This window comes from Lissotriton helveticus, chromosome 4_1, assembly GCF_964261635.1.
Source record: "Lissotriton helveticus chromosome 4_1, aLisHel1.1, whole genome shotgun sequence".
Lineage (NCBI taxonomy): Eukaryota > Metazoa > Chordata > Amphibia > Caudata > Salamandridae > Lissotriton > Lissotriton helveticus.
In genome coordinates, this window is record NC_136063.1 from 96,585,568 (window position 1) to 96,600,020 (window position 14,453).

Genomic DNA, 14,453 nt, shown 5'->3' on the forward strand with positions numbered 1-14,453 from the left:
CCCCCAAATTGTCAGGGGCTGCTCAGAAACAAAATGTTCCATTTTCCTGAAGATTTCAGCCAATTCCGTCCACAAACGCCAAAGTTATTAGACATAGAATTTTCAAAATTCCCATAGAGAAAAAATCCTAACTATATATACCTACTGGCGACCGCCAGTAGGTAATATATAGATATAGATATACCTATCTCTATCTCTATATATATATATATCTCTATATATATATATATATATATATATATATCTCCAAGAACCTTCCCAAAAAGAAAGTCTCAGGCCACTTAGGGGGAGCACATCGGAGAATCTTTATTGCAGCAAAGCATAGAGGCGCGGGCGGGCGTATGCATTTCAGCCGTGTGGCCTTGTCAGCGCCCAGCATGTAACACAGGTGATGAATGCGCCGCTCAACAGTACTGCCCCACCCAGTTCGGGTATATATATATATATATATATATATATATATATCGGGACTGGGAGGGGAAGAAAGTATTAGGTCAGGGGATATAAAACATCAGTACAAGAGATGAGGGTATAAGTCCAGTATCTTCAAGCAAATGATAAGGGCCTAATTAGGATAAGAACTTGCACATAAGGAATCTTTTTACTTCCATTTTGAAGGCAACCGTTGAGGTGAGTCTGCGAATTTCAGGAGGGAGAGCGTTCCAGATCCGTGGAGCGGAGTCAGAGAAAGCTCTTTAACAAGTTGTCTTTTTGAGAAATATCTGTGGTTTAAGGAGGGAGGTGTTAGCACTTCTTGACGGTCTACCACCTCCACAGAGTTCTAGCTTTTGGCATAGGTACTTGAGGGTTTTGAGATTGAGAGCTTTGGGAGTCAGACAGGCGATATTTAGCTGCATTCTTGCTTCAAAAGGCAGCCAATTTAGAGATTTTAGAACTGGAGAAATGTGCGCAGATCATTTTGTGCCCGTAGTCCGTCTGTCCTCCGCATTCAATACAGCCTTGAGGGGTGCCAAGGTGTATTTCGGGAGGCTACATAGTATAGCACTGCCATATTCTAGCCTCTGCAAAACCAGCGCTTGAACCACCTGCTTGAAGTCAGCTTGTGGGAGGAAAGATTTGAGATTCCGGAGTAGTCTCATCTGGTGATTCTCGCACCCTTACAAACCTTACTAATGTAGTTCTTCAAATGTAAGTGTTTTTCCCGGTTGATTCCGAGATATTTGGCTGAATCAATAATGACTGGGGCAGTTGAAGTCAGTTAGGTGTATGATTCGTAGGAGGAATGAGCAAGAATTCGGTTTTGGAAGTGTTAAGTAGGAGGTGGTTCTCCGTTAGCCAGTTTTGAGTGTTTATGAGGGTAGTGTTGAGTGATGAGATTGTCTGGGGAATTAGATTTTCGTGTAAAGTTGCGTGTTGTCTGCATACATGTGGAAGAGAATGTTCATTGAGTTTAGTGCATTTGCAAGTGGTTCCAGGAATAGGTTGAATACTATGGGGGAGAAGACGGACCCTTGTGGAACACCCATGGATACAGGCGTGGGTGGTGGAGGAAGGATGTGAACCATTGCAGCACCAGACCAGAGAAGCCCATCCTGTTTTCCAGAACCTATAATAGGTTGTCGTTATTTACAGTGTCAAATGCAGATGAAAGGTCAAGGAGGATCATGAGGCAGGATTCATTGTGGTTGAGCATTTTAAAAATGTCATCAAAAACATGAATGAGAGCAGATTCAGTGCTGTGTCCCCTCTGAAAGCCAGATTGGTGATGTTCTAGGAGTTGGAATTTTTCAATGTGAGCACACATTTGGGATTGGACACATTTTTCAAGGAGTTTGTCCCTACTCAACCTCAGAGTTATAAATTACGACAACCTCAAAGCAGTGAGCATCCCTCTTTTGAGGTTGTCGTAATTTATAACTCTGAGGTTGAGTAGGGATTCTCTGTTCAGATTAGGGTGAATGGCTTGAAGTCGACCGAGAGGAGTCTTGTTGGTTACTAAGTTAAGGGAGTAAAAGGAGAGTAGATCCTTGATGTCTTTATATGCAAGATCGGTCTTCGTCCTTCTAGGCTGGGAGTCTGTGTTAGGGAGAGGTAACACAGAGGTAAGGTATTAAATGTGAGGAGGAGAGGATATTGGACAGGGCAGGATATCACGCGAGAGGGGCTTGCGGTCAAATTTCGGAGGGAGAGGAGAGAGCTGAACGGGGGGAGATGCTTGATTGTCAGAGCTTTCAAGGACTGAAGTTTGGCAGTAAGAATGTGCAGCTGGAGAAATAGATCGTCAAGGCGCGCCACTAGGTCTGAAGGTTGGGTGAGGGTTACTGGATGTGTAGGGGGATCAGTTAGAGGGGTGAATCCACGAGGGGAGCCAGGTCTAAGGTGGTAATACTAAGATTCGGGGGGTGGGGGTGAGAGGGGGTTGGTCGTTGCGAATTTGGAATGATTCTGAAAGCTTGGAAAGAGGGTCTGGTAAATGTGTAAGGACAGGCGGGCTAGTAGCTTGTATGTCGAGGGTGGTCAAATGAGGGTAGGAAGGGTTTGACTGTTCAGGATCTGAGGAGGACATATACCAGGTCTCAAGCCTAACTGGTGAGGTGGTTGTAGGGATGAAGGAGGGGGGGATCGCCTGTCAGGAGTAAGGACAAGAGGGAGTGGGTAAGTCTCTCAGCTCGAGAGCCATCTTGTATGGAACAAGTGGTTGGCTGGGAGAGTGGGTTTGGTTGATCAGGAACCAAGGGGTATCGTTGCCCAGTATCTAGCTTAACAGTAGGTAAAGTTAAAGGGATGAAGGAAGGGGCATCTTCTGTTAATAGAAAAGACGGTCGGGCGTGATGGAGCCTCTCAGCTCGAGAGTCATCATGAATCAGACTGACGGTCGGCGAGGGGATTTGGTCCATAGGTACGCCAACCAGATGAGGAGGTGTTCTAGTGGATTGATGTAATCTGACCGGGGACATGGAGGCTCTGTGATCAACTAAGGGCGGTCAGAGGTTTAGAGAGAGAGGGGTACTCTCAGCTGTTAAAGTGGAAGTACTGGTTAGCTCTAGCGAAGGTGTAGTGAGTGAGTTGGGGCCTTTGGAGTTAGCATTCACTGCTTTAATGAGTGTGGGGTAAATAATGACCGCCTTGGCTAGATTGATATTAGAGGCTTGGATTAAGATGATACCATTGTTGTAGAGGGTGATAGTGGCTTTGAGGGTGGACAAAGGAGATGTTGTGAGTTTGAGACCATAAGGTGTTTTCTCTGAACCTGTTATTCGAAGCATGGAGTAGAACACGGATTGCCTGCAAGCCCGTTTTCTGGTATAGGAGATAAGGTCATTAACAAGAGAGCCTCTTCACAGGGGTTCATGATCCCTTCCCCATGGGGCCGAGAATACCTGTAATTATAGGACCTAAGGTACCTAGGAACGTGGAGTGGCGAAAAAGGGTTAGACCACCAACATAGTGGCATGTACACTTTGTACGTGCTACCAGAGGATCTCATGTCCGTCCTGATGAATGCCAGTGACTCTGTTGAGCCAACAGGCAGGGACATGTTGACGGTTTAACCGCATGCGTGCGGGCGGAAAGCCGCTCGTACGCTGACTTTTTTAAAAGCACACTTTACGTGACGAGCTGGGCTCGTCATGAGCGTGCGAGGAGGCTACCTCATGACGAGCCCAGCTCGTCATCAGCGTCGAAGGGGTTAATGGGGGTGGGGTTCTAGTTACCCTACTGCCCACACTCCGCTTTTAATACTAAGTGGTACCCCATATAGTATAAAAACTAGACTGAGGTTACCACATTGTTTTTTTAAAAATATATTTCTCACGGGTCCTTATTCAGTTAGAAGTGCCTCCCTGACTTCAGGGTGTAGGCCTGCTCTTCATCAGACAGGGTTTTTGAAGAGCTGTGGGTTTCCTATGATGAAGCATGACACCTGGTGGTGTGTGAGGACATTGTCACACTTGTGTGTGTACACTGGAAAAAAAACATTTTCACAGGCTAGTAATCACCCAGCAACGCCCATAGTCTTCTTCCAAACTTGTATTTTACTGGATTGCGGATATACGTGCCTGCCAGCTGCATTCATGAATATACATTTGTTATGCTCATGGATCTACTTTAGACACTTGTGAAGTTGCACGCAAACACCATCCTCCAGTTCCACATCTACCATTTCTTGAGAGCACTCATTTGTCCACCTAAGACATGCCATTCCCACCTATTGATGATTAGAAAGGGCTTTAGTCTGAAGGTTCTGATACTGCTTACATACTGCTGGCTTACCTGGTGTTTGTAAACTTCCTCCTTTCACAAACAGCTGTGATCACTTGGCATTCATGAAATGATGGCCTTTGTGTTGTCTTTGCAGCCCCTTGATGTTAAACGACAGCAGTGCAGCGCATTCCATTCCCAAGTACCCTCGCCAGTATTCCCTGGAGCACGTCCATGGAGCATCCCCTTACCCAGTAAGTATACCAGCTCATCGACTGTAAACAGGCCACTGGCCCATGGTCATGGTCATGGAGATGAAGAATGCATTGACTGTGGCAAGTATATTGAGTGATAAGGGCTGAAATATACTCGGGTGCAGTGTCCGCACTATTGGATGGACAATGTGACATGAAGTACCAGCGTTATCTACTTTGTGGGTTAATACAGCACTTTTAGGGTTTAGCCATATCAAATGTTGTGTGGTTGTCTCCGCTAATTTCTCAAGCTTTTGTTGTGCTAAAATAGATTCTACAGGTTCTATTGGATTTTCTGAATGGTGAATGGGGTATTGAAGGGTTCAGCATTTAGATGGTTTGGATGACTGCAGTATCGATGCCTTCCAGACAAGAACAGGGTGAGGAGGTTTGGTGAGACTTCATGACTAAGCCATGTACTGGGCAGCTCTGGTACCTGGGCATTTATGATGGGGAACCATATGCCAGATAGCCGCAGCAGCCAGGTGTGTGCCAGGAATCTATTGCATAGAGGCTCGCGATAGACCGCTGCATCTGTGAGTCGTACACCATCCTACTACAATATTGGGACATATGCCAAGAAGCATCAGCTTTGAGGCTTATGCCAGGCAGGTGCAGGCATGAGGAATGTAATATGTCACTGCCTCATTGAGTCACTCGCAAAACAGCAACAGCATTGGTGCAATGGCAGGCAGGTACCAGCATTGAGGCTTCTATCGGCCAATGAAGTGCTGAGTGGTATGCCTGGCAGCTCTCATAGTAAGGCATCAGGTCAGGTGACTGAAGATTTAGTCATATGCTAGACCACCTCCCCAATGAGGTATATGCCAATTAACGTTGACCTTAACAATTGTGTTCTGTAAATGCACAACTGAAGGGTGTGCTTCACTGCTGTAGTTTCAAACCACCATAGGGATATGATTGTAAGCTGTTATATGTTAACAATGCGGCTTTGCTACTGAAACCGCCTGATAATAGTTATGTGACTAAAGTGAGGAGTCTAGGATTGAGGTATGCTGATAATGTGCCATACTAAGGCTTGCCTGTATATGCTTTGAGATTTGATTCAGTCAGTGAAGGACTTTGGATTGAGATCTTTTGAATTGAAAGGTGTCCTTGAAAGCTCTAGGATTGTGGTGTGCCAGCAGGTTATATTGATTGAGCTGTGGAAGTGAAGCATTTTGATAAAGGTCTACCTGCAAGAGCTTTTGTGTTAATAAATACTAGTCAGGGCTGCAAGATTAATGCATGCAGGTCAGAAACAATGGGATTGTAGATGTGTGCCAAGTAGTGGTCAGGATTGAGACTCACCAGTAAGAACTGTTGCATTGAGACCTGCTGGTAGAGTTTTGGACAAAGAGAGGTCATTGCTTGTGGGGCATGCTGATGGGAAGGATATAGGGTTGGACTGTACTGGTGGGAGAAGGCTGATTGGTGTGCTCTGTCGAGTGCTCTGGCATTGGATTGGGACATTTTGCAGAGATATGTTATTGAGTCCAGCTGCCGAAAGAGCTGTGAAATAGGGTTCTGTTGGTGAGAGCTTTGTGAAATTAATCCTTGCTAGTCAATTGGCAATGAGATAGATGCATGCTGGGTAGAGTTGTGGAGTTGGCATTTGTTCAGAAGGGAACCACTGGATTTTTATGAATGCACATACAAATATTGCTGGGGGGAGGTGTGCTGGTGAGGGGGCTCAGGCATTGGGGTGTGAGGATGAGCAAATATTTGTTATTATTCCTTAATGGGGAAAGGGTTGTAGGTTTGGCAACGCTATTGAGGATACTGTGTTTGAATGAACCTTGTCAGTAAGTGGCAGTAGGATTCAAGCCTGCTGGTGAAATAGATGTGAGGTGTCTAAAGAAAAGGTTGGGATTGTGGTGTGCTGGTAAGGAGGTAATAGGGTTGTGGCCTGCTGGTTGAGGGAGCTGTGGGATTGAGGCATGCTGTGAGAAGGATATAGGATTGTGGCCTGCTGGTTGAGGGAGCTGTGGGATTGAGGCATGCTGTGAGAAGGATATAGGATTGTGGCCTGCTGGTTGAGGGAGCTGTGGGATTGAGGCATGCTGTGAGAAGGATATAGGATTGTGGCCTGCTGGTTGAGGGAGCTGTGGGATTGAGGCATGCTGTGAGAAGGATATAGGATTGTGGCCTGCTGGTTGAGGGAGCTGTGGGATTGAGGCATGCTGTGAGAAGGATATAGGATTGTGGCCTGCTGGTTGAGGGAGCTGTGGGATTGAGGCATGCTGTGAGAAGGATATAGGATTGTGGCCTGCTGGTTGAGGGAGCTGTGGGATTGAGGCATGCTGTGAGAAGGCTGTAGGATTGTGACCTGTTGGTTGAGAAGGCTGTAGGATTGTGACCTGCTGGTTGAGAGAGCTGTGGGTATTTGGCTTATTAATAGGAATGCTGTGGGCTTTTGAATAGCTGGTTACTGGGGTATGACTTTGGTGAGTGGTAAAACCGCCATGCAGTTACATCCCAAAAACTCATTGGCATGCAGAGTGTTTTATTTACAAAGGAGCAGAGGCAGAAGGTATATCTGCTTGAGAGCTGTGAGTGGTAGTTGTACTGAATTTTGTATATAGATTTGTACACTGAGACCATCATAGTTTTTCTGCTTGTTTTTCAGGCCTCTTCTCCACCGTACTCTGGCACGAGCCTGTATTCCCCCGATTCCTCATCGTCTAACTCTGGACCCATTATTTCTGACGTCACAGAACTTGCACAGTCAAGCCCTTCTGTATCTCCATGTCGCAGTGTTGAGGAGAGGTATAGTATGAGTTTCTCTTTGTACTGACATGAATGATTTCTTCATGTTAGACCAGTATAATAAATGTGAAAAGTGCCTTTGTCACACGATTCATACATGAGTTATGGCAGGATAGTTACCCTTTAATAAATGTATTCTTCCACCCTTAATCTTTTCTAGATTGACATGCTGTGCATTATTCCATCATCTTGTGGTTAGGCCTGGAAAAAATCATTGGATTTTTTCCCCCAATTTTGGGCATCAATCATAAAACCAGTCTGCATGTATTGCGGTGATTTTTGCTGTAAGCCCACAGTGTTCCACTGCATGACATCTACATTCTGATTAGGAAGTCTGCCATTGGCTTCAAATGCTAGTGTCCCGGTGGATATTAAAGATATTTTTCTTTTTATAAACTTCTTTATTAACAGTTTGCATAAAAAGGTCCAGCAAACTGGAACTTTAACAAATGCAGCATGAATACAGCAGTATTTCCAGTTTTCTATATATTACATTCAAAGTATTCCTGTCCGTTTTTGGTGTGAAAAAGGCGGAGAATGCATGAGGTAGAGGGGGCCCACGCGGCACAGGTGTTGGTGCGCCCTACATCTGCAGGGCAAGAAAAAAGCATTTACAATCTTGTAACACTAATGGAGGCGTGGAGGAATGGGGGCGGCACAAATCCACGAGCTGCACAGCAACTGCAACTCTCATCATTTATCCGGTCCCCATCTAGTACAAGAGTGGCGGAGGAAGGGGTGGGAAAGTGACCCTACGGCAAAAAGGTTAATCTGGTTCTGCCAGCTGCCCACGGGCAGACAATGCAGCAGGACAGGCTGATCTCTCTTCCTCTTCCTCTACTGTCTCAACGTCTCCTAACTGATCTACCATCTCGCTCCACATCGCCAAGACCCTTTCTGCATGTCTGTGCAAACCTTCCTGAGTTGACACTCCTCTGCTTCTGCCCACTCTAAGAAGTCCGTGCTCTATTTGAACCACATTGGCAAAGCCACTCTTGGCCAGTGAATGGCAATACTGCATCGGGCCGGAACCAGGCCGAACTGGGCAAACAAATATCATTTTCCCGCCCTCTTTTGAGAGTAGCAGAAGGTCCAGAAGACAATGTCTAATCAACAGATCTGACCTGGTTCCTGTTACCAGGTTCACAGAGTGAAACATCAGGCTCCAGTAGTCGTGCTTTTCTTCCAGGGGATCCTCATCAATAGTCATAAGCACTGTATATTCTTGCTCACGTGCGGGGACCCCGGAAATAATATAAAATTATATATGTAAATCACATATAAATAGCTCCACATATAACATTTTTTCTCACACCAGTGAAGCCCCAAAATAGAGGCTAAACAATGTAAATACTCATACATACACTGTAATTAGCAAGGAAACAAAAAACACATTAGGTCAAATAGCACTTGAACTTTGTGTTTTAATGAGCGAAAATACTCATAAATTCTGAAAAATGCTAATAGACATTGTTAGCCACAGCCACAGGCTGCATTGAACAGCAATAGCATAGAAAATGAAACCATTTTCAACAAAAAACTGGCACCGTGCCTTTAAGGCAGCCATGACCCCTTCGACACTGTCCACCATGATCTCCTGATGGATCGTTTGTCGGAGTGTGGCGTCCAGGGCAAGGCATGGAAGTTATTAAAGGCCATTTCTAACTGACAGAACACAAATAGTATCCTTATGGAAATTCTACTCCAAACCTTTTTCTCTGCCATGTGGAGTGCCTCAGGGGTCAACCCTCAGCCCTACCCTTTTTATTAATATTTACGTGGCGCCCTTGGTCCCCCTGATTAGATCCTGTGGCTTCAGCCTTACATCATATGCAGATGACACACACATTGTAGTGCCACTGCTACCGGGACAAGAATCTGGAATTAGCAAGTTTCATGACTTCATGGAAGCAGTTAAAACCTGGATGACACAGAACTGCCTGAAACTAAACTCTGGCAAAACTGAGATTCTTATGTTCGGAAATAAGGCCAGTTTCTGGACCCTGGACTGGTGACCAGTAGAGCTGTGTACCCTCCCTAAACCTATGAGGAAGGCTAAAAATATAGGTGTCATAGTGGATGTTAGACTGAACTTCGAAGCTCAGGTAAAGGCCACGACCTCAGCCACTTTTCACTCTTAAACTGATTAAAAAGATTAAACCATTCTTGCCGGAAGATAGTTTATGAACTGTCATCTCATCCCTATCATGGCTGCATTACTGCAACAGGCTCTACTTGAATATTCAGGAGCAGCACCTTAATAAACTGCAGATCCTGCAAAACGCTGCAGCAAAACTTGCGACAGGTACTTCCAAACTTGTATCTGTCGCCAAGGAAATAAAAAGACTACATTGGCTGCCTATCGGGAAACTGGTGCGTTTCAAGTCTTTGTGCACAGTTTTCAAGGCACTGCATGGCCTGGGTCCTGAAATTCTGAAACGCCGGCTTCAATGGTACATACCCAAAGGAACTTTGCGCTCACTAGGAGCCAAACTAGTGAGCGTACCACCCACGAAGAAAGCTCCATGGGGTAAGAAGTTTCATCACATGCGCAGCCAAGGCCTGGAATGACCTCCCTTTAAATCTGAGGAACTCCACTGACCTACTTGTATTCAGGAAGGAAACGAAAACCTGGCTTTTTAACCTATAGAATAACCCACTATCTGAAAGAAACAGGTTAGTATTCGATTCCTTACCTTAGAATATACCCAGGCGTCAGACTGGATCCGGAAACTTTTGCGTAGCAGTACCCTTGCGCGTCGGTAGGCGTCGTCTGCGGCTCCGCGTCCGTCGTCGGCGCCGGGATGACGTCGCCGGAGTACTTAGACACCGCCCTCGCGCGCTGACGTCAGTTCTTCTTTTTTCCACGCCAGCAATCACTGATCCGGAAAAAGTTGTACCCTATTCAATTTTTGACTAACTTTTTCGATCCTTTTTTATAATCTTTTCGAAGTCTCTCGACTCAGACGGTGCCGGTAGGGATGCCCGGGTTCAAACCCTGCGTCAATTGCAACCGACTGATGTCGGTTACCGACCCCCATCGCTGGTGTCTTCACTGTCTGGGCCCAGACCACGACGACAAGTCCTGCCCTGACGTCCAAAGCTAGACGGGAGAGGTCCCGCAAGCGACTCGAGCTCCGGCAGTCAGCCCCGCGCCGCTCGAGGTCCCGGACTGGAAGGAGGTCGAGGGACCGGTGGCGGGGCCTGAGTCACCACAGTTCCGGGAGTCGTCATCAGTCTTCGGGCTCGAAGTCCTCAGGTAAGAGGCACAAGAAGTCGAAGAGGCGACATCGCTCTTCTGACTCCCCACGACGCTCGCGCGTCCATCACCTTGCCCACCTTCTTTCCGCCTCCGCATCCCTCTAAAGAAGAAGGGCGGCTCCACCGTCTGGACCCAAAACGTACGCTGTCATACTATCTGGATCGCACACGCCAGTTCCGGGTGGATGACCAACTCTTTGTTGGTTACGTGGGCGCTAAGAAGGGACGGGCGGTGCACAAACGGACCATCTCTCGGTGGGTCGTGTTGTGCATCAAGGCATGCTACTCTTTGGCTAAGAAGGAGCCTCCTGTTGGGCTGAGGGCCCATTCCACTCGGGCCATGGCGGCTACTACTGCCCTGGGCCGGGGAGTCCCCTTGCAGGACATCTGTTAGGCAGCTACGTGGGCCTCGCTGCACACGTTCGTAAGCCACTACTGCCTGGACGGCCAAGTCCGGAGGGATGGCTTCTTTGGCCGTTCCATCCTCCAGGACTTTCTGGTGTGATCATTGGTTCGCAGACCCACCACCGGGGTTGGTATTGCTGGGGTATCTATTCTAAGGTAAGGAATCTAATACTAACCTGTTTCTTTCAGATGCACAAGTTACTTACCTTCGGTAACGATATATCTGTAAGAAACAGTAGTTAGTATTAGATTCCTTACCGCCCCACCCATCCTCCCCGTTCTGCGAACCGATATCTAGGGTTAAGGTCATCCCCTTTCAGGGCCCTAGTTTCATGGCACCAGTGTTGGTTTTTATCATGGCTCTGCGTTTCTGGCGCGGAAAAGCTGTGTATAAGAACTGACGTCAGCGCGCGAGTGCGGCTTCTAAGTACTCCGGCGATGTCATCCCGGCGCCAACGACGCTGACGACGGATGCCGAGCTGCAGACGACACCTACCGACGCGCAAGGGTACTGCTACGCAAAAGTTTCCGGATCCAGTCTGATGCCTGGGGATATTCCGAAGTAAGGAATCTAATTCTAACCACTGTTTCTTACAGATATATCGTTACCGAAGGTAAGTAACTTGTGCGACAACTCCCTTGTAATCTTGATCTCAGAAGAGTAGGCTACTAGCGCCAGGACACCCCCGGGTAACAGTCACGCTGTAAAAATGCAACTAACATAACATAACACATGTCCATAAAGAAGAAATGCAAACTAATGGAAAATACAGCTCCTGGCATCAATAGTCACAGGACCATAGTCTGGGCTGTTCCCGCCTTCATTTGCGCAGCTCTGCCGCCCTGATAATGTTACAATTCCGCCTTGGTTTTCTTGTGATCAGTAGTATGGGTCAATTTGCTATATTTCCTGGAGTTCGGGGTTTGATTTTGAGCTGTAGAAGTATTTTTGACTTTTCATTTTAAATGACCTTCTACAAATATTCTGTTGATGTGACCCGTTTGCACCGTGAATATTTTATATATGCACAAGATGTGCTTTTCTGCCATCTAGTGGTTTCAATCCGAAAGTACATCTTCTGTATAAAAGGATTCTCTCTGACTTTAAATAGTAAAATAATTCTACCCGCTTGAGGAGTCCGGGAGCATATTTGTTCTAAAAAACTAACAAAAAAAAAATAATTTATAATTTGCGCAATAAACTTATAATTAAGTTTAGCCTGCTGTGAGTGCTGTTTCTTTGGTTCCTTGGGACTGCGGAGCTCTGAATATATATATATATATATATATATATATATATATATATATATATATATATATATATATATATATATATATATATATATATATATATATATATATATATATATATATATATATATATATATATATATTTTGTTAACATAAGTAGAGGTGGGCTTAACTCGCATAGTTCAGTGTAACGAAATTACGTGGCATTCCCTAGGAATTACACAAGATTATGCTTGAATGACGCAAGAAGAGTAATTTTGCGTTTAGCGCCATTTCTTGGAGCAAAAATGCTCTGTTGCGTCCAGAATGGACACCAGGATGCATTTTTTGCAAAGAAATAGCGCTGAATGTAACAGAACTTGAATAGCAAACTATTGATTTAGGATTTTCCCCAAAACAGGATTAATTCCGTAACTATCTGTAATTCTACATCAAAGAGTAACACTGATTTGCCAAAATGACTCCGGCGCAATGATAATTCTGCCTAGGCCTAAATTTAAGACCACATCCCTGCATAGGACAATGTTTTGTGTCCTCTTTGCCATCAGCCAAGTGTACCATAGTACATTTGATGTAAACACCATTATTTTTCTAAAAGTAAAAGGAGATGAAAACAGTGTAGCACTGCCCTTGCCCCTTAAGCAATATGAGATTCTGTGCTAGCCCATCATAGTCATGGAGGTAATTTGATTTTCTCCTCTGTGGGACAGCATTCTAAGCACTTTCTGCTGACTGACCGGTGTTTTTCCCTTCTGTTATTTTTTTGTTTTTGTTGTTGCTTACACTTGGTATCTTAGGTGCCCAATGTATCTTTCACTGGGAGTGATTGTGTATTTTTTTTTCTCGTGTGTTTTTCTCTATACCCTTCTGTTACTTACTGTGCCTTTGTGAATTTGAGATCCCATCCTGTGGTTGTGGGATGTTTAGGGAAAACACCCTGATATTGCTGTAGTTTGTCTTCTGCCCCTGCATTATTGAAGACTGTGGCCTTTGTGTGAGAGACGGTCAAGAGGCTAGAGTTAAGGAATGGGTTCTCCCAAGAGCTAAGAAAGCGAGGTTTGCAAACCAAGTGGGTCAAGACGTCCACCCTTCTCTGCCAGCTTGTTTGTAAACAGTGCTTTCATCACTTTAGCAGGTGGGTTGAAAGAGTCACACAGTTGCCCTGCTCAAATAGATCAGCATCAATCATTAGACACACTATTTCCATACCCAAGCATAGAGTTGTAGAGTATTCTGAATATTCTGGGTTGATATTAAGGTATCCTTTGATATTGATAGATTTTTTTACATCTACTTCTCTGACCCTTAGAATTTCCCTTTCAAGATTGAGTGCATCCCCGCAGTTGTTTATAGATCCTGAAAAACAATGTCCACCTTGTCTTTATCACACCCTCCACAACCCTCATCCCAAGAACTTCACTGCTGCTCTTGCATCAGAAGATGTTTCTTACACCCACACCTTTAGATATCGCTTCAGGCACTCCATGTAGGGATAGAAAAGAAAAAAGAATTTCTAAATGGCATGTTCAAGGGACGTTGGAAACTTCATCAGATTGTTCATGCCCTCTTTTTGGAAAGAGGGTCCCTGGAATGGCAGCAACCACACTCTTTGCAGCCCAGAAACATTTTTGAGGGAGCGGTACATACAGCCTCTGCTGTAAGAGTCCCTCCCAAATAATGTCTCAGTCAGTCTGTCGCCACCAACGAGCGCAGCAGTGGGAGGAAGCATCTTCTGGCATGGCAGACCGAAACAAATAAGTGGGTGTGCAATACTGTACAAACAGGACATGCAATTTTCGAATTTGGATACACCGTCCCAGATTGATCTCTGAAGTGTTGGACTGGCTGGCTGGCTCCAAAACTTGGAATCCTTTTGCTGAAAAGTGCTCTCAACTGCTTAAAAACACTCAAAGAACAAAAAGATGTTCATCCGTACCTTAGACTTTGAAATGCCGAATAAATGCATCAAAAGATCTTAACCAAGGAAGCTGCATGTGTGTCAGAAAAGTACATTTGAGTTCCAGTCTGGAAAAAAACCCAGAATTTTCCATCCTTTAAAGGTATAAAAGACAAATTATTACGGAGTCAACAGTTTTAGTCTGAAGTCTGCCCCGGGCCCTTCTTGAAGTGTATAGCTGTGCTAGCACCTTTTCTTTCCTTCAATGAAGAGAACATTTTGTTTTTCCAGATGTGAACAATAGGGTCTTAGACACCTTCTTGGCAACTTACAGATGAAGATGGATTTACTCTATGACATAGGTCTCTGAGTCGGTGTGAACAAATCTCTTTAATCCAGACACAGTGCATTCAGTACTTGGGTTCAGACCTCTTTACACGCAAATTAGTTGTCTT

At 45.2% G+C, this 14,453-nt stretch overlaps 1 protein-coding gene across 2 annotated transcripts in view; it reads left to right on the forward strand.

The window, feature by feature from the left end:
• HSF1 (heat shock transcription factor 1) overlaps positions 1 to 14,453 on the forward strand; it is a 491,085-nt gene that overhangs the window by 378,982 nt on the left and 97,650 nt on the right. For both annotated transcript variants that reach the window (XM_078686503.1, XM_078686504.1), the window contains exons 7-8: positions 4,319 to 4,415; positions 7,045 to 7,184. In XM_078686503.1, the coding sequence (XP_078542629.1) occupies positions 4,319 to 4,415; positions 7,045 to 7,184 (237 nt within the window). The remainder of the gene's footprint in view (positions 1 to 4,318; positions 4,416 to 7,044; positions 7,185 to 14,453) is intronic.